General features: G+C 38.7%; 1 protein-coding gene across 1 annotated transcript in view; it reads left to right on the forward strand.

Moving 5' to 3' along the window:
- The window catches only part of rfx3 (regulatory factor X, 3 (influences HLA class II expression)), a 43,164-nt gene extending 24,553 nt beyond the window's left edge, over positions 1–18,611 (forward strand). Inside the window, exons 6-17 of the mRNA XM_081354751.1 lie at positions 944–1,125; positions 2,635–2,754; positions 3,622–3,746; positions 5,844–5,953; positions 9,837–9,952; positions 10,030–10,184; positions 11,347–11,444; positions 12,004–12,153; positions 13,069–13,277; positions 14,429–14,582; positions 14,669–14,711; positions 16,225–18,611. Coding sequence (XP_081210877.1) covers positions 944–1,125; positions 2,635–2,754; positions 3,622–3,746; positions 5,844–5,953; positions 9,837–9,952; positions 10,030–10,184; positions 11,347–11,444; positions 12,004–12,153; positions 13,069–13,277; positions 14,429–14,582; positions 14,669–14,711; positions 16,225–16,478 — 1,716 coding nt within the window. The 3' untranslated portion in view covers positions 16,479–18,611. The remainder of the gene's footprint in view (positions 1–943; positions 1,126–2,634; positions 2,755–3,621; positions 3,747–5,843; positions 5,954–9,836; positions 9,953–10,029; positions 10,185–11,346; positions 11,445–12,003; positions 12,154–13,068; positions 13,278–14,428; positions 14,583–14,668; positions 14,712–16,224) is intronic.
- Positions 18,612–20,959: the final 2,348 nt, after the last annotated feature.

Consider the following 20,959-nt stretch of genomic DNA (forward strand, 5'->3'; position numbering starts at 1 on the left):
AAATAACTCCATCTAACATCCAAGTTATATGCATTTAAGTATCTGTTAATTGCAAATTTATGCATTTTCCTAAAAGAATATATATTGTTAGTTTAACATATATAGACATAATTATGTAATTGTACATAACTGAAAAGGAGAGTGATAGTGTCACCTTAAATTGTTCGTTATGGCTTTTTGGGGGGGGAACTGCTTATGTATTATAAAATTAAATGCATAGAATTGAGTGTGCAAACGTTTGTATTTGACAACTGTAATTTACATTTAAAATATTGAAAAGGAAGGGACAAAGGAGATTGAGATGCAGATGTAAAGTGAACACCGAGAACTTGATCTTATTAGATAAAACACGTGTGGACAGTTTCCCTTTGGGGACATTTGCAGTTGGAAAAAAGGGTAAAATATCAATATATATTTTATTGCAAATTTAAAAATAAATAAATAAAAATCACAAAAATATCGTAGCATGGCTTAAACATCATGCTAATATCGTATAATGGAGTGTCTGGTGATTCTAGACACTAATGTTTCGTTATCGTGATCATTCTTGGTGTGAACGGGCCGTTATACTGTGCCGTTTAAAAGAGTCACATGATCAGTGACACTCATTTACTTCACAACATTTCTTTGCATTCTTTAAATTCGATACAAAAAAAAATTCTTAAGTTTATTTCCAGATTTTCAGACTCAGACTTTTTAAATGGCACTGTGTTTATTAGGTTATGCAAGTTCTATTTTAGTGTAAAGTTCGTTTTTGTTATTTTTTGTAAATATTGCAAGATGTTCAATGATTTGTTCTGAGGTTATAGGTCACGCACCAGTTAAAAACACCAGGATAGATCACGTCATGTGACTTTCTTTCTTCCGTAGAAACTCAAGATGCAGTTTCATTAAGGAAATGTACAGTGAGTTTATGTGACGCGTTTAGCGGTGTTGTTCACAGCTGCAGTGGCTGCTGGATAACTACGAGACGGCCGAGGGCGTGAGTCTGCCCCGATCCACCCTGTACAACCACTACCTGCGCCACTGTCAGGAGCAGAAGCTGGACCCGGTCAACGCCGCGTCCTTCGGGAAGCTCATCCGCTCCATCTTCATGGGCCTGCGGACCCGGCGCCTGGGAACCCGGTAACAGCTCCAGCTCTCCTCATCAGCCCTAGGGCTGGCCAGAAACACACACTTTACAGAATGTGGATTCAAAATCAATTCTCAAAGGCCACGAATGGTTTTTTTTCTTTCTTCCATATTTATTTATCCACTAGTGCTGGACGGCATGACCAAAAATCCATATCACCGTATTTTTCTAAGTTATACAGATTTCACGGTATATGATGACGGTTAGGGATGCACGATATATCGACCACATATCGATATCGGCCGATAAATGGTCATTTTCAATGTTATCTTTATCGATCCGATAAGAAAATTTGTCTGATATATTAAAGCCGATAAGTGATTTCCTTCAGCTGAGACTCTTCAGAGGCGATCTGTTCACCATGATGGTTTTGAATCACTTGATATGATTGGAATCACTTCGAAAAGGAAGATATAGTTCAGTGCACAAATCTGTCATATAAGCGTAATAACATTATAATGAGAACACGACTGTAAAAGAATGTGTTTGAGCGCGTTGTGCCGGTAATAGCGATAACGCTTATTAAAGCCTTTATGACAATCACAGTCAAGTTCTCGAGCATTCGTAGCATTTTGTGCCATTGTAAGTTGTAAATTATGTGTGTATATCTGATTAATCTCATATAGGATGCGTTTGGATGAGGTAATGATGCAGTAAAGCGCTAATCATCTTTATCTTTAGCGTGCGCAGCTCAAACAGCAATGCACATTAATAACTATAATTGGGACTGTTATATGCATGCCATCATAATGAGAACACTATTGTAATAAAACGTTGTGAATTATCTGGGTTTAGTTGCCGTTTGAGCGCGTTGTCGTGGGAATAGCGCGTCCAGAACGGGGGTTACACGCTCTGACCAGCAGTCAAGTTCACTTGTGCATTCACAACATTTTGGGCAGATATAAGTCATCATATTAAGTTTATGTAATATAAATATGTGACTATATTCAGATTATATATGTGAATATATCTCATATAGGATGCGTTTCGTTGAGTTAAATAACCTGCTAGAAAAGTCCTTCAGTTTACAAGTATTTGTTCTCTTCAGCTTTAGCGCGCGATCAAACATCAATGCAAAATATTAAAAGCTATGATTGGGACTGTCGTATCATTAAAATTGTATGCAGCCTCCATGTTACACTAATGCTGTGAGATTTTATGCTTGTTTTATCTTAAACATAAAATAACATGATCCTGTTTGATCAAGGCATGCGACTATTCTTCCTTGCATCAAAATCCTGTCCATTCATTGTATGCATTTGAAATGTTGATTTGGGTTCTGTTTTAATGTACCTAAAATAAAAAGAGTTTAATTACAGGTTTGTGGCTCTTAAATTCTTTTTATCAATTAACCACTTGTAAACTTATGTTCACTGCTCTTTTTTTATAAATATAGGATTTGTATTAAATCTTTATTCATTGAGTCGAATCGAAAATCAAATTGGACCATCTGAATCGATACCCAGCCCTAATCAACACATGCTTTCTCTTCTTGAGTTTAGAGGGAACTCGAAGTATCATTATTACGGGATCCGTGTGAAACCGGACTCTCCTCTGAACCGGTTGCAGGAGGACATGCAGTACATGGCGCTGAGACAGCAGCCCGTCCAGCAGAAGCAGAGGTTAGTCTCGTCTCCGGCGAGCATGTGCAGTTTCTGCTGTTTATTTCAGTTAAAGTCCCCCTGTAGTCAATCATGTCATCCCTTACAACTCATCTTTGATCACCAAAATGACATTTAAAAGTTTAAAATGTCTTCATGTCTTAAAATATCTTGAATGTAACTCAACACCCTTGCCTCATTTAGTATGCGTGGTTCTATGAATATGCAAATGAGCCCCGCCTCCACTCACTCACTCAGCTCAGAGATCCACTGGTTGACGATCACACGTTGATCTGATTGGTTACAAGGTAGTTTGTGACGTCAGAAACACCAGCGATTTCAAAGCGTGTTTTTGAGACTGTCTTTGGTTCACTGCAGTTTTAAGGAGGAAATACTCAGCAATGCTGTCGACTTATGAACTTACACATGGTTTGTCTTAAAGCAGATTAAAAACACCACATAGACACATAAACTACATTAAAAGCTGGATTTAACACAGGGGGACTTTATACACTGAAGACCAAAAGTTTGGAATAATGCATTTATTTGATCAGAAATAAAGAAGTAGCTTTTTTCTATGTGAAGAATCCTGAAAAATAAAGTGTATCATGGTTTCCATCAAAATAATAATCATAAATGTTTCTTGAGCATCAAATCATCATATTAGAGTGATTTCTGAAGGATCATGTGACACTGAAGACTGGAGTAATGATGCTGAACATTCAGCTTTGATCACAGGAATAAATATAGTAAACACTTTACTAGATATTCACACAGAAAACAGATGATTTACATTGAAATAACATTTTTGATCAAATAATTATCCCAAACATTTGGCCGGTAGTGAAGTCAACGGCTCATTACGCATCTCTTTCGTCCCGTCTCCAGGTTCAAGCCAGTGCAGAAGATGGACAGTGTTTCGGGGGAGAGTTTCTCCAGCGGGGGGCAACACACACCCAGCGCGGCGGAGCAAACCTTCATCGCTCAGAGCCAACACCATCAGCAGTTCCTGGGTAAACCACACACACACACACACACACACACACCTCGAGCTCACATCATGCTTTAGAGCTGATCTGGGGTGTGTTTCCCGTACACCGGCGTAACTCGCTCATTAACCATCACAGTCCGATGCATCGTTGAAGAAATCACAGGCTAGTCACGACTGTTTCCCAAAACCATAATGTCGCAAATTGGTCGTCCAACCACGTTGGTTAATGATGTCACGCAGGTGCTGGAGTGATAAGTAGAGGTCGATCGATTCACAGGTTTTGCAGATATATCGGTACCGATAGTTGATTGGTGGAACTATAGCCATCGGCAAAAATCCACATCGATAGTTTTTCCGGGTTACATCCGTTGCTGGAGCGGCTGAGAAGTGTGTGCTGTCATTACACAGAGCGAGAGCGACCTCTAGAGGTCAAACAAACTATCACTGGCTCAGTTTACATTTACGCATTTGGCAGACGCTTTTTTATCCAAAGCGACTTACATTGCATTCAAGGTACACATTTTACAAGTGTTGTTACAAGAGTTATTCACGTTAACACAGAGAGCACTTCAGATGCGCATTTAAAACACCGACAGTGAAGCGGTATGAATACAGAACACTACAGTCCATGTTGCCATATCATTATACAGTAATTTGTTGACTAGATGCTGCATTAGCAGAGAAACAACAGCAGTGTGTTTGCCGTCGAGGCTGTGAGGACTCTAACATTAGTACCTCGAGCGCTTAATACAATGTGACAAAAACACGCAAACCTGACCCATGTTTAATGTCGCAATTGTTACCATCTATTTCCTTTAGTTTATATCCAGCTGGTGACTGTTCTGCATTCATTAGCCGGCGAAGTTGCGTATTATAAGCTAGTGACGTGATTGTTTTCTCAACATTGATATGTTCATGCAGAAGACAGAAACAAAAATCAGAAACGCATTCGATTCTCTTATCACTGCAATACATATTGTTATTTTGATTAGATAATCATCAAGTGTTCTAATATAGAAGCAAATAAAGTGAGACTATTAATGTAATATACATTTATGCAATTTTAATGCCCTGGCCTTTGCAGATATGGCCATCTGTAAGCATAGCAGACTCTTTAGATTTATATGAAATGGTAACACTTTACAATAACTAAGGTTAATAAATGTTGTAGTATTGTAATTTGTTAGTTTGTTGATGTCAACATTTACTAATACATTTTAAACTGAGTTTTAATTTTTATTTGATCTGTTAACCTTAGTTAATGTACTATGAACTAACATCAATGATCAAGGCACAATTATCTTGCTCAAATATTAATACATGCTGAATTTTTTTTTTTATATTGCATAGTTCATGAAAGCTAGCTAATACATCCTTAACAAATGGGACTTGCAAAGTGTTACCTGTGAAATTTGCGCATGTTTCTAGATTATAGCTAAAGAAACCTGTAATATTTTAATGTTTAAATTATTTTCTGTAGAACTTCTCATTTTAATATATTCATATTTATATATTTATTTCATGCAGCACATTTCAGCTCAGCACTGTTGTACTTGGAGTGTTATGGTTTATTCATATCCAGTATCCACATTCTAAAAATATCGGTTGATTAATCGGTTATCGGCACGTAAGGTCAAACCTAAATATCGGTTAAATCCACTATCGGTCGACCTCTAGTAATAACTACTTTTAATGAAACTGTTTGAGATCGAATTAACGCTCGATGTTTTGCTATAAATTACAGACATGCATCTGAGGAATATTTCTCATTTTTCTCAGTTATTTTGCTTTATTTCCAGATTTATAGACTCGTTCTTACACTCGAGCTCGATCACACATGCGCACTCTTCAACAACGACACTTCAAATCTCTCGACAAACTAAAAGACGCAAATGACATTTGTATGTATTCTAAATAAAAGGCACAGGTTGTACCGAGTTATTTTTAGGTTGTAAGGATTTATTGAGTCATGAAAAGGTCGAGATCACAAGTTTGCGAATGTTCGTTATAATTATCGACTCGTTGAATTGCTGATAACGACAGAACTTGCGAACATAGTTGTCGAACGATGCTTTGGGGAAACGCACCCCTGAATGTCCCTGTGTGATGTCCCTGTTAGACGGGTCCAGAGCTCTGCCGGAGTTTGTGGAGCTGGACCTCGGAGACGTCGAAGACATCGGCCTGGAGGACGTCAAAGCCCTTCAGACGCTGTACAGGGAGCACTGCGAGGTCAGTCCATCAGCGCTCGCATTACAAACCGCACTACACTGCTAAACATGCTTTTCTTACTTAGTACTTTTGTCTTGTTTCCAGTCCAAATATCTAAAAATTCTTACATCAAGATGCATTCACTAGATGAGGAAAATGACATAAGATATTATTATTATGTCTTTTCTGGGGAGAGAAATCAAAATTAAGAGTTGTTGCCTAAAAAAAGCTAAATTATCTGCCAATGGGGTCAGAAAAATAATCTGAATTCAAACAGAAACAAGATTATTTTATAATCTTAAGGCAGATCATTTTGCTTGTTTTAAGCAACAACTCAATTATTTTGATTTATTTCCCTAGAAAACAAGACAGAATATCTTATGGCATTTTCCTCCTCGAGTGAATGCATCTAGAATTAATTATAAGTATAATTTGAGGGCTTCGGGTCATTTTGACCCGCGAAGGAAGGATTTGTTACAGAAGCCGAGGGAAGGATGAGGGTTTCATAGAGTGCTAGTTACAGTCCAGTTCTCAGCTTAAAGCGATAGTTCACCCAAAAATGAAAATTAGCCCATGATTTACTCACCCTGAACTCATCCTTGGTGTATATGACACTCTTCTTTCAGACGAATACAATCAGAGTTATATTAAAAAATGTCCTGGCTCTTCCAAGCTTGGCTCTGCTTCAGGAGTTTATTTAAATAACACTTGCCTGACGGCTAATGCTACCGCTAAACCGGACAACGACGTCACTTCCGTGATTTGGGAAAAGCCTGTAAAAATCCTGCAGAAAGCGATGCATTGGGATGTAGTGTAACGACGCCCAGTTCCAGGAATGCACTAATATTTTGTTGGTAGTTCCAGTTTGCAACAATTATTAGTTAACACTAAGTTGTCAACACTTCGGAAAAAAATAATAATTCGTCGTTACACTACATCCTTATGAATCGCTTTTCCCAAACCACTGAAGCGACGTCGACGTCCGGGATAGTGGTAGCATTAGCCGTCAGGCAAGTGTTATTTAAATAAACTCCTGATGTACTTACAAACTTCCCAATGCCTTGTTTTATATATCATGCTGCGCCGCGTTATCGATTAGGCAGAACAATCCTTCCATCCACCATAGATAATTTTTCAAATTGCTTATCGGATCTGTCTCAGCTGCTGCCTGAACCTAAACAAACAGATGAACTAGACGAACTAACCAGCACTATGAGCACCATTCTCTCTGGAAAATGGGATATTGTTGCACCTATGAGACTAAAAAAGGTCAGAGAGAAAATTAAAGCACCATGGTACAACAATACTACTCGTGTTCTAAAGAGAGAAACCCGTAATTTAGAGCGTAAATGGAAACAAACTAATTTAGAGGTTTTTAGAATCGCTTGGAAAGACCGTACGTCACGCTATAAAAAGGCCCTAAAAGCGGCCAGGGCTGAGCATCTCCGCAAACTAATAGAAAATAACCAAAACAATCCTAGGTTCTTATTTAACACCGTGGCTAGACTAACAAATAAACAAGCGTCACCTGAACAAAATATTCCGTTACAGTTTAGTAGTAATGATTTCATGAATTTTTTCACTGAGAAAATAGAAAACATCAGATCCACAATTGTAAACGTTCAATCTTCAATCGCGCCTTATAATTCAGCCTCGATTATCACCCCGCAAGAACAATTACAGTGCTTTACAACTATAGAACAAAAAGAGTTAAATAAACTTATCATTTCCTCTAAAACAACAACATGTTTATTAGATCCCATACCAACTAAACTATTGAAAGAAGTGTTACCTATAGTGGAAGAGCCTCTCCTCAATATTATTAACTCGTCTTTATCTTTAGGTCATGTTCCAAGAACATTTAAATTGGCAGTTATAAAACCTCTCATTAAGAAACCACAATTAGACCCAAATAACCTAGCAAATTATAGACCCATTTCAAATCTTCCTTTTATGTCCAAAATATTAGAAAAAGTTGTGTCTGCCCAACTGGGCTCTTTCTTGCAAGAAAATGACACCTATGAAAAGTTTCAGTCTGGGTTCAGGCCGCGTCATAGCACTGAAAATGCGCTCGTTAAAATCACAAATGATTTACTCTTAGCTTCTGACCAAGGCTGTATCTCAATACTAGTCTTACTTGATCTTAGTGCTGCGTTCGATACTATAGATCACACAATACTCTTAGATCGGCTACAAAACTATACCGGTGTTCAAGGACAAGCATTAAGCTGGTTCAGATCATACCTATCTGACCGCTACCATTTTGTCTATTTAAACGGAGAAAAATCGATCATAACTCCAGTAAACTATGGAGTGCCGCAAGGATCTGTGTTAGGCCCTCTATTATTCTCAATATATATGCTGCCACTTGGAAATATAAGGAAACATGGAATTAGTTTCCATTGTTATGCTGATGACACTCAACTATATATTTCATCACGGCCGGATGAAAACGCTAAATTATCCAAATTGACAGAGTGTGTTAAAGATATAAAAGATTGGATGACGCACAATTTTCTTTTATTAAATCCAGATAAGACAGAGGTAATACTTAACGGTTCAAAAAACCGCCCACAAAACCTCTTACAATACAACTTTAACATAGTAGGGTGTCCTGTTACTTTATCCTCTACAGTAAAAGACCTGGGTGTTATATTAGATTGTAACTTGTCTTTTGAAAATCATATTTCATACGTTACAAAAACAGCCTTTTTTCACCTTAGAAATATTGCTAAATTACGTAACATGCTATCTGTTTCTGATGCAGAAAAGCTAGTTCATGCATTCATGACCTCGAGACTAGATTACTGTAATGCTTTATTAGCTGGTTGTCCTGCATCCTCAATAAACAAGCTACAGTTAGTCCAAAATGCCGCCGCTAGAGTTCTTACTAGATCAAGAAAGTTTGACCATATAACACCAATTTTATCATCACTACATTGGTTACCTATAAAGTTCCGTATTAATTACAAGGTATTGCTACTGACTTATAAAGCCCTAAACGGCTTAGCTCCAGTTTATTTAACGGATCTTCTATCGCCCTATAATCCATCGCGCTCTTTAAGATCACTAAATTCGAGGCTTTTGGTCATACCTAGGATATCTAGGTCCACCAAAGGAGGGAGAGCATTTTCACATTTAGCTCCAAAACTCTGGAATAGCCTTCCTGTTACTGTTCGTTGCTCAGATTCGCTCTCCCAGTTTAAAACTAGATTAAAGACGCATCTCTTCAGCCAGGCATTCATATAATATTTTAATCTTACAGTTAAATCCGGTCTCTACTTCATAAACGCCAGAGGAGAACTGGCCCCCGACTGAGCCTGGGTTCTCCCAAGGTTTTTTTTTTCTCCATTAGGTCACCTAATGGAGTTTTTCGGTTCCTTGCCACTGTTGCCTTTGGCTTGCTCAGTTGGGGATACTTAAATTGATTAATCGATTCACCAGTGCTATTGATCTGCATTACCAAACGTGGATGTTTTACACCAGAAACAAACACTGATGTACTATTTTATTTAATACTGTGAAGCTGCTTTGATACAATCTGTATTGTGAAAAGCGCTATATAAATAAAGTTGACTTGACTTGACTTGACTTATGAGTACAGAACCTATTTGTAGTACTGTAGAAGTTTGGTGCCATTCTGGGCATTATTAGTGGAGTAATTTACCAGATACATCATAGGATCCGTTAGCGCCTGCACTGAGTCATCCGGCTGATCTCTCTAAATAAGCTCTAACTTTAATAATGTTCGACCAAGGGAAAAAAGGCTTCTGGGGGCGGGGGGGGGGGGTGTTTGGCTCGAGGTCATGGTGCAAAGGACCCAAGGTTGAAATTACTCCGAACCATCCCTTTACGGTCTTGTTGAATTACAGTGTAAAGGTGTTGTGGTCATTTTCACTCGCAGGCCATTTTGGACGTAGTGGTGAACCTTCAGTTCAATCTAATCGAGAACTTGTGGCAGACTTTCTGGCGCTATTCTCCCTCCAACACCGTAGAGGGCGTCACCATCACAGAAAACAGGTACGTGACCCCGATCACCTCTTCAAGCTCAGTCGATCAAACACAGGATTCCTGAGATGTGACTGTCGTTAACGCAGCGGCGTGAGCGAGATCGAGGGCCGTCTGCCGAGCAACACACTGATCCTGCTCTGCCGGAACGATGATGTGCTGAAGTGGATGAACACATGTGATCACCTGATGTATCAGGCCCTCGTCGAGATCCTCATCCCAGACGTTCTGAGACCCATTCCTAGTGAGTCGATTCATTAACATGCTTTTTGTATCACACTGCAAAAAATGCTTTTCTTACTTTTATTTTTGTCTTGTTTCCAGTTCAAATATCTAAAAATTCTTAAATCAAGATGCATTTACTAGATGAGTAAAATGCCATAAGATATTATGTCTTCTTTTCTGGAGAAATAAATAAAAATTAAGAGGGTTGTTGCTTACAAAAAGCAAAATTATCTGCCAATGGGGTCAGAAGAATAATCTTGTTTCTGTTTGAATTAGGATTATTTTTCTGACCCCATTGGCAGATAATTTTGCTTTTTGTGAGCAACAACCCTCTTAATTTTTATTTATTTTCCCAGAAAAGAAGACATAATATCTTATGGCCTTTAACTACTTCAGTATTTTTGTCTTGTGTCCACAAATATCTAAAAATTCTTAAATCAAGATGCATTTACTAAAGAAAGAAAAGCATATTTTGCAGTGCAGGGTTCGGGTTTGAACGTGAGTGTACTGTATAAATGCAATTAAAGTTGGACATGCATGTCCAACTTTATATTAAGAGATGGGGCGATTAAAGTTACACATGCTACAAAATTAAAGTAAATAAACAGTCAGTTGAGATTTTCTTTAAAATATACACTGCCATTCAAAAGTTTGAGATCGGTAAGATTTTTTATGTTTTTAAAAGGAGTCTCATCTACTCACAAAGACTGCATTTATTCGATCAAAAAAATAAATAAATAAATAAAAAAGTAACATTGTGAAATATTATTATAATGTAAATCAGCTGTTTTCTGTGTGAATATCTAGTAAAGTGTAATTTATTCCTGAGATCAAAGCTGAATTTTCAGCATCATTACTCCAGTCTTCAGTGTCACATGATCCTTCAGAAATTTTTTAGGACTGTTTGATGAATAAAGATCAAAAGAACAGCATTTTGTAAAAGTTTGGTGTAGTGGCAAGTGTGAATCAAGTGATGCATATAAAATGAATTTCAATTGTATCGCCCAAGCAATTACGTTTTTCCTATTGGTTGGCTCTTGGTCAGGATTAGCTTGAAAGTATGTCAGACTGATTCTGGTTCTGTGAGATTGTCCCTCTCGTTGGAGCGCTTGTGGAGTTTCAGATGATATTAAATGACCGTATCTTTGGTGTAAATCTAAATCTCCATCTGCGTTCGACAGGTGCCTTGACTCAAGCCATCCGTAATTTTGCCAAAAGCCTTGAGGGCTGGCTCACCAACGCCATGAGCAGCATTCCCCAGAGGATGATCCAGACCAAGGTGAGAGCACAGAGGGTTTGCACTGACATCAGTGTCTCGCAGGAACACCGAGTGGCAGAAGAGCTGTGGAGTGACTGGAGTTAGAGGAAACTGTGAAAACGCCAGTAAAACACACGATTATCAGTTTAAACTAAAGGTTGGACTCGATATAGTGTTTCTTACAACTTACCACAGATCCAGTGATCATGGATATTGACATGCAGCAGGAATCGTGTTTCCTGACATTTATATGAGCCTGATTTCAACACCGGGGAAATACATAAAGCACATTTGCCCTTGAACGCTTTATATAAACACAATAGAGGTCTAAATCCATGTGATCACTCGTATCAGTGTTATATATATATCATCAACTGGTGAAATTTTTTGTCAGTGTTTAGTGTTTCTGCCACTCAGTGTGTGTAACCGCAGTCACTCCGGCCGATGGTGACGTCACATGCATACACACTCTATAGACAATTACCAGCGTTTTTAGCGCATTACTGCAAACTAAAGCAGTTGGTAATGAACGCCTTTGCCTGCCGTGGAAACCCCTAAGACTGGGTTTTGTCTTGCACAGGTTTCTGCTGTTAGTGCCTTCGCTCAGACCCTGCGCAGATACACGTCTCTGAACCATCTGGCCCAGGCCGCGCGTGCCGTCCTGCAAAACACCTCACAGATCAACCAGATGCTCAGCGACCTCAACCGCGTGGACTTTGCCAACGTGCAGGTACGTCACATGATCCATGGCATCCGTCCTTAAAGAGATCGATCAACCAAAAATGAGCCATTTACTCGCCCTCATGTCACTCGCCCCAGAAGGAGGGGCTTCATAGAGACTAAGCAGAGCGTTACTGACAGACTGGGAAGAGAGGAGCTGGAGAATATGAGGAAAATAATCAACATTCAAGCAGGAAAACCTGCTCTAGTAGAGACCAAAAAAAAATATGGCATCTTTAACCCCTTAATGGTCACCGTCTTGCTAGACGGTTACTTTTTTTTTTGTATCACATATTTTAATAATCATAATAAATTAGGTATTATTCGAAAGCTTACAAATTCAATTCATCCTGTGAAAACCATTTTGAAATCGGACATTGCGTTTCCATGGAAACGATATTTTAAATTATTTTAGCTGGCTCCTCCCCTCGTGGGCGTCGTCAGGTTTCATATTACAACATTTATTTTTAACTACTTTATAATAAAAATCTTTTTTTTAATCTTGACAATAAACACGTCGTCACAAAGGCCTGAGTCTCGAGATTCCATATTTGGTGATAAAAGGGATATTTGTACAGAAATGTATTCATTTGTTACCAAAAAATGCATTAAAAAAAATTCTATGGAATGTTGGTTACACCCGGTGGCTATTTTTGGTACTGCGCCTAAACAAAATGTCAAAGGAACTTTAATTTTTGTGATAATTTCAAATTTGGAGCACAACTTGGTTAGATATATGGCTTTGATTTTATAGTAAAAATTATTTTGTATTTTTTTTAGTACAGTGCATTTGATTTACTATAAATCTAAACTTTCATACTTTCATCTTTTGAAGTGCTTTCACTTCAGTCAATAATCTGCATGTAAATGTAGTCACTGAGCAGATCCAGTGTTGTGATGTTGTGCCTGTGCTGGTGTGGTACAGGAGCAGGCCTCGTGGGTGTGCCAGTGTGAGGAGGGTGTCGTTCAGCGCCTCGAGCAGGACTTCAAGGCCACCCTTCAGCAGCAGAGCTCACTGGAGCAATGGGCTGCCTGGCTGGACAACGTGGTCACCGAAGTCCTCAAGCCGTTCGAGGATAAACCCTCCCTCCCCAAAGCGGCTCGCCAGTTCCTGCTCAAGTGGTCCTTCTACAGGCAAGACCGTTTCAATGCTTGCTTTAATTGTGTACGTTGAATCCATACTAAGGCTGGGTATCGATTCAGATGTTGCAATTCGATTTAGATTCTAAATTCGATTTCCGGTTCGACTCAATGAATATAGATTTAATACTAATCCTATATTTATAAAAAAGAGCAGTGAACATAAGTTTACAAGTGGTTAATTAATAAAAAAATTAAGAGCCACAAACCTGTATATTCAACTTTTTTTTTTTTTTTGATACATTAAAACCCAAATCTATATTTCAAATGCATACAATGAATGGGCAGAATTTTGATGCAAGATGAAAAATTGATGCTGAAAATTGGACAAGTCAGAAATAGAGAGGCCATTTATTGTGGACAGCCTAAGGCACACCTGTGCAATAATCATGCTGTCTCATCAGCATCTTGATATGCCACACCTGTGAGGTGGATGGATTATCTCGGCAAAGGAGAAGTGCTCTCTAACAAAGATAAACACAGATTTGTGAACAATATTTGAGAGAAATAGGCCTTTAGTGTACATAGAAAAAGTCTTAGATCTTTGAGTTCAGCTCATGAAAAATGGGGGCAAAAACAAAAATGTTGCGTTTATATCTTTTTTCAGTGTAGATAAATAAATCTGGAAAAAAAAAATCTATTTGTGGCCTTTGAGAATCGATTTTGAATCGACCACATAAAAAAAAAAAACGATTAATTGAAAAATTATTTTTTTTTGCCCAGCCCTAATCCATACTGGAATCTGCATGATCCCTAGATCTCCTTCTGGTGTGTAATTAGTCTGAGACCAACCAAATGAACCGTTCATTTTATATCCGCTCTTGAGAAAACCGTGATGTCATCGTCCAGCTCAGTTCAGTTCTCATATAATGGTGTCAATGCAGGCAGAGCAATAATATTGTTGAATATTAACTGTCCCCAATCAAAGTCAAATTAGGCGGAGCCTCAGAGCCACACCCACTTGTTACACCACGGACCAATGGTAGTGAAGGTGTTTACTAGCCAGAGCGGAAAGAACTCCAAACAAACTTAATTTTCGCCTGATTTTGGTTTATATGACACCAGTTCCACACCAGTTTGTGGGCCTTTAGAGCAAAGAGCCAACAGAACTTTTAACTTGCCCGTTTTTTATCGGACTCTTACAGCTCTATGGTCATCAGAGATCTGACCCTTCGCAGTGCTGCAAGTTTCGGCTCTTTCCACTTGATCCGACTGCTGTACGACGAGTACATGTTCTACCTAGTGGAGCACCGAGTGGCCCAGGCCACAGGAGAGACGCCCATCGGGGTGATGGGAGAGGTAACGTGTGTTTAGCTCAGCATGAGCAGTGAAGTGCTGTGACGTCAGCCTTTCTCTCTAATCGCCATGTCTTTGTGCCACTGCAGTTTCAGGACCTGAACACAATGTCTCCTGCCAACATCGACAAAGGTAAGCTAGCCAAAGCTCGGACTGCAAGCTGAGACTCATTACAGTGTTACGCAATTACAATCCAGGCTAATAAGCCCAGGCACTTTAGACCAGTAGGAGACTATTGCTGGATGATGGATGACCCATTACTGTAAAAACACTGTTCTGTTGGTGTTCCTCCATCATAAGACAGTTTCTGCTATATGAATGCTTTTACCCAAAGCGACTGAAGAATAAACACGAGAAGTGCTAGTGATACAACGTTTCAAAAATCCTGCAAGCTAGAATAGAGAGGGATTAAGGAATAGTGAAAGCAGAGTAGTTATTTCTCAGAAGGAAGTGCTGGGAAGGAAGTGACTGTCAGGATAGGGATCAAAATTAACACTTGTCCGGGACAAGAGGATTTTTTGAAGGGGCGAGTGAGAGAGGATTTAACTCGCCCGACCGGTCTCCTGATTCAAACGTCAATAGAAAAAAATAACTTGGGAAACATCAAAATGCGAATGATTCTGCATTAATTTAGTGTAAGTGGCGATTGATAGTGAATAATAATATGATATATAATGTACTTGCGGTAACAAGGTTGTGTTGTTGAGGCTCTCACAGCCTCATGAGGAGAAATGGAAACGAATGAGTGCAGTTCACACACAGAAACTCAGTTAACAACACACTGCGGTAAACATTCAAAATGTGGATTTCTATTTATAAAACATGATGCAGTTAAGCAACATCACATGACCAAGAGTGCTGAATACCTTTACGATTGAAAATGTGACACTGATTTCATACGACAGTTCAATAAACTAGTTAATGTTAAGTCACTTACATTTTAGACACAATATTGATTGTTTTGTTCTATTTTAGCAGCAAAAAGAGTTCCAAACAAAGATCACGGCAGAACCATAATGCCTCTGAATGATTCAGCTTTTTGAACGAATCAGTCGAGTCAAAGATTCAATGACTCATTCATAAACAACTGCCTCATTTTTTAATGAATCAGTTGTTTGAACAAATCGTTTGAATGAATGACTCAATGACTCGCTCATTAAGACGGTCACCTGCCGCCACCTACTGGTGGTTTAGTTTCGCGTTTAAAAGTAAGATTCTTTCCAACATTCCTTATTTGTAAATTCAAAAAGTATTTAAAACAATCTCATAACATTATTTCATTCAGTCGTAATTTTTTTTTGGTGTAAATAGTGTTTCAGCCCTTTAGTGTCTTATTATTCTAATTTAATTTATTGATCAAATTTAAGAATTTAAAATGAAAGATGAGGCATATTTAATAAAAAAAAATGCCCTTTATGAAGGTAAACATTCAATATTCAGATTTAAATGTCAAAGCTGATGAGAAAATTTCTTCAGAATAAATTAGATTTACAACACGCACACAAAAAAGCACCTGGACAAGCACGTGAAAAGGCTTAATTACGAGCCCTGGAACACTGAATGAAAAGGTTCTTAAATGATTGTGTGCCTCTTAATTGAAAATGTCGTGCCTTTTAACTGAAAGCAACATTGTGATGTCCGACAGATGACGTGAGCGAGATGGACAGCGATCTGGACGAGGACATCGAGGAGTCGGACGAGCCTCTAGCGAAGCGGGAGAAAGCGGAGACTGAGGTGATTCAGGTGCTTCAGGTCGGAGCCATGGAGGACGGCTCCAGTGCTGTGGTGGGAGTCGTCAATCCCAGCATGCTCAGCGCTTTACCCCCGGCCGAACACATGCTCAGCTCCACCGGGACCAGCACCATCCGCCACGTGGGAAACACATACGCCTCGGTGTGAAAGCCTATCCGTTTCCCTCTCATCCCATCCATCTCTATCAGTCCCATAGAGAACGAGAGCATTTAGGCCACGCCCACACCGGGGGGGGGGGGGGGGATCCAACCGTCTCCATTGACTTTGTACCGTGTGAAACTTCCTCCTTTTCATTTCTGACTTGTAACATAAAACAAAACAATGTCTAAAAGCTGCTATGTGACGGTGTACAGCAAACAAGCCAAAAAACCCAGAAATAAGTTTTTATAAGCTGTCGACCCCAAAAAACATGCGTTTAAAGACACAAAAGTGATATATTACTCTGAGAACTAACTTAGTTCAAACGTAATCGGCGACAGGATAGCTTAGCTTACAGAAATATAATATATAAAACTGACGTATTCATTACTTCAATGAGCTCATTATATCTCTTAAATTATTACATTATTTAAATTAATACATTTTTAGCTAACTGTGATTTGTAGATGTACATTTCTGAAATACATAACTTAGTTTCCTCTGATAACAGATCACTCTAAATTGTAATGTGGACTCATGCATTTCAAAGCAGCTTTACGAAAGTGCATGTGTATTGTGAAAAGCGCTATACAAATAAATGTGAGTTGAATTGAATATTTGGTGTATTTTCAGTGCATTCTGAGTGTCAGGATCCCACGATTTACCCATTCGTTCCAGTCTATATCCACTTTTGTCTTTAAACGCTTGTTTTTTGGGGGCCGACAGCTTATAAAAACTTATTTCTGGTGTTTTTAAGCTTGTTTGCTGTACATCTCGTCACATAGCAGCTTTCAGACGCTGTTTTGTTTTTTGTTACCCAAATGACAAGTAGGCAGCTTCGCACGACACAGAGTCAACGGAGACGGGTGTGGGCGTGTGGTTTTCAGATTATGACGCGTGTCGCTCGGTCTCCATCTCTACATCTGTCTGCGAGACATCATGGAAAAACACGACACAAAGGTCCCATAAACTACTAAATTAATATACGGATTTGACGAGATGCTGATTGTAACGTTTAAAGCCCTGAAGTTCACAGAAAACGTTTTATTCTAGAACTCAAATCCAAGCCAGGGAAAGGTTAATTCTGGAAAATACCATTTGCCTACTACTAGTCACTATATTTATCACTTCTCTATTACTGTACTGGTCATTGTTTACAGTCTTTTGTTTAGAACATGTAATTGGCCAAACGTGTGCTGTTGAACTGTGTGCCGTGTGATTAGGGAAGGTCTCGCTGTATAACTGTGCTGCTATAACCCAAGCAGGCTTAGACACGTAATGAGCTTGCCTTTTCACCGTCTTTACTTTGCAGTCTGAGTGTTTCCAATTGCCTTCTGTTCGTAGATGTAGTCGCTGGGTAGCTTGAGGAGGAGTGTGTGTCGTTGTACATAATATGCTGCATGTGCGAACCGTGTCGTGGGTCTGGGTTTTTTTGTACCGATTGGACCAAAAAACACAAGAGTGAGAGACAACCGGCTGTCCTTCGTTGCCTCTCGTTGCAGAGCGAATGTCAGGGATTTTATGTACCTCGGGTTCATCTTAGTGCCTTAACCCAAAACAACAGCTTTTCATTTCGTCTGAACTGGTGAAGGTTTGCACTGACAACCAGAGAATATTCATAGTCTTGCGTAGACATCTGCCACTGGACTCAGTGATCCGACTCTTGATCACGTTCAGGATCTGTCGCTCGATTATCGCTCCCAATCCGACGTCAAGGCCCGTGTGTGTGTGTGTGCGAAAGCGTGAATTTGGCCGAGGTGTGTGTTACGTGTGTATCTTGTCGCCCTACCTCACAAAAAACACAAAATGTGTTTCTTCTTTGCCGACCCGTCATTTTATTTTCACATCGGTTGCCCTCCAAAAATCACAAAAAGTCACTGTATCGTGGACCAAAAGTTGATAAATATCTATATTGGTATAGAAGTATATGATGATGATGATGATGATGATGAAGAAGAGTTTATACACTGGGTCTCATTCAGTATGAATTGTTTTTAAAAACATTTACGTAAAAATTGTGATGATTTACGCCAGGATGATTTTACAAAACTGCTTTTTGTTTCATAAACGTCCCAGCTAACGAAAATATGTTCCAAGAACATTTCGCTTAATGTTCATATTAAGTTATGAAAACGTTCTTTGAAAAAAAAAAAAAAAAAAGAATTCTTGGTTATACAAACGTTGTGGTAACGTTACTTTTGAACGTTCTGAAACAAGTAACATAAAAAAAAAAGAAACGTTAGACGAACGTCCAACTGAAACGTTTAAGAAAAAAACTTGCAAGAACAATGCATAAATGTTTTTGTGGTAATATTACAGAGCAGAATAAACGTTTTATTAACGTTGCTGGAAGAACGTTTGTTCATAACTTCTGAGAACGTTAGCTGGGGAGAACTATGATTTTATTAGTTTATTTTTTAATCTGCATGTATAGATGGGTGGAGTTTCATTTGGTACTAGATCTAGATTGTTTGTTTAGTTTTGTTTGCTGTTTGATTACTGTGAATGAGGATGTTAACCTGCTGTGATCGCGGATGAAGTCGTCTTGTACTCGACCCCGTCGTCAAAACTGCTCGACTATTATGGAAAACACTGGAAATTTTTTGTAGTTGGAAAAAAACGTTATTTTCTTCACTAAAACTTGATTTTATTTTCAATGACTGACTGTGCGCGCGCTATTTCAAGTACGTTTTATGCATCTTTTTTATGGAAATGTGTTATGAATCTTAATTTTAACGTGGTTGTAATGAGGATAAACTTTTAAAAGTGAAACCCATCCTGATTCAGTCTGACGCGTGTCCAAGGTTCTGATAATCGTGATTTATATTTATGTGTGCAATCTGTGACCGGCACCTTCTGAACCAGAACCAGCAGGTTTTCTACAGATTGTTATGTTTTTTTTGTACTTGATTTGCGTTCTCCGTTGTTTTTCCCCTGTCTCTGTGCCTGGACCACAGACGGCGCTTCACTATTGGATAGTTCGGTAGATGTGTTGATCACTACTCAAAGTGCTTTCTTTGGTCTTGCATGCCTTTTCTCGTGCTGCTAGAATACCACGAATTCGCTTTTCCGTTTCTCCTGGACGACGTGCCGGAAGTACAGAACCGCTCAATGCGCTGATTTCAGAACCACATGCCTGTTTCTACTCAACGTTTGCCAAAACGCAGTTAAAGATTCATACTTTCCACGTCTTGCCTGTACTTTTCTCTTTCTTTTTTGACACTAAATTGGCTCCGCCTACTTGCAACCTTACTCTGGATATCAATGCAAGCTTTTCTAGGAAAAGAAACTTGCCCTTCTGATATCGACATATCAAGCCCTGAGGAGCGTGAAGGCAGCTTCACTGACTAGAGACTTCAGTGCCTTTGATTTCACCAAGACCTCCAGAACCAGTACAAGCCAACGGAGCTCGTATCCCATCATGCCACACTCACCTGAGACACATATGCACACCCCAGTTTAAAGGCACCCAAACCTGATGACATGAACAGAACTATATTGGGATTCCACTGCACTATCATCGTCATCACGAGTTTTCTTTCTCTTGTGCGTAGAGTGACACGCTTGGTTTCAATGTGGTCTTATTTTCGGGGGGCTTTTAAGTGCCATTTGACTGTTTACGTAGTGAGTCGTGGCATTGCTGTAGCGCGTTCAAATGCAAGCACAAGCATCGTGGTACTCTGAGGGAAAACTCAGAACAAAGTCCTAGATGTAAATATTGAGATAAAAATGGAAGGATATTTATTTACAGTCCCTTACTTTTAATGACAGATATGTTTGAAAGTGTAAATTGTGATCCACCTTCATCCCCTTCTCTCTGCTGTTTTATTTGGATGATGTACCTTACATATACAGTACATATGTATTTTTTCTTTTTTTTTCTTTTTTTGTGTTACCTCTTAGTAAATTATATCCTCTGAAAATTGGTAAAAGCTTACTAATAAGTGTAGAGTGATTTGTATTGTGTATTTTACATGAAGGATAACAAAAACTGGGGAACTTTTATATTTATAAAATGATATATTAACATTTAGTGTGTCAATATGAGGAAAATATAGGAATTATCCAAGACACATGTAGTTTGTTTTTTCTGAATATTTCAGACTTGAGCTCAGGCTAGCTTATTAGTGTTGTTTTCTTAAATTTGTGGCTTGTCTTTCAATTAATAAACCTTTTTCTTGTTGAAACAAGACCTGTTGTGTTCACTTGTCACAGAGTTTACTCACCCCCGCCTCGTGATTCGCCGGACCTCAATGATGTCGTGTTCTTCTGTGGAATACAAAAGGAGAAATGTTCGGAGAAAAAATTGAGTTTTTTCATTTTTTTTATTAAATAAAATAGAGCATTAATGTTCCATTATCTGTTATAAAATCTTTTTTTTTTTAGAAAGAAAATTCACACGTTTAAGAAATACTAGTAAATTGCTTGTAAATTTCACAAATAATTAGAGAATTAAACATTACATTTTGACGTAGAATGACTGAAATAGT

The sequence above is a fragment of the Scardinius erythrophthalmus genome, assembly GCF_964197995.2.
Source record: "Scardinius erythrophthalmus genome assembly, chromosome: 23".
In the NCBI taxonomy this organism is placed as follows: Eukaryota; Metazoa; Chordata; class Actinopteri; order Cypriniformes; family Leuciscidae; genus Scardinius; species Scardinius erythrophthalmus.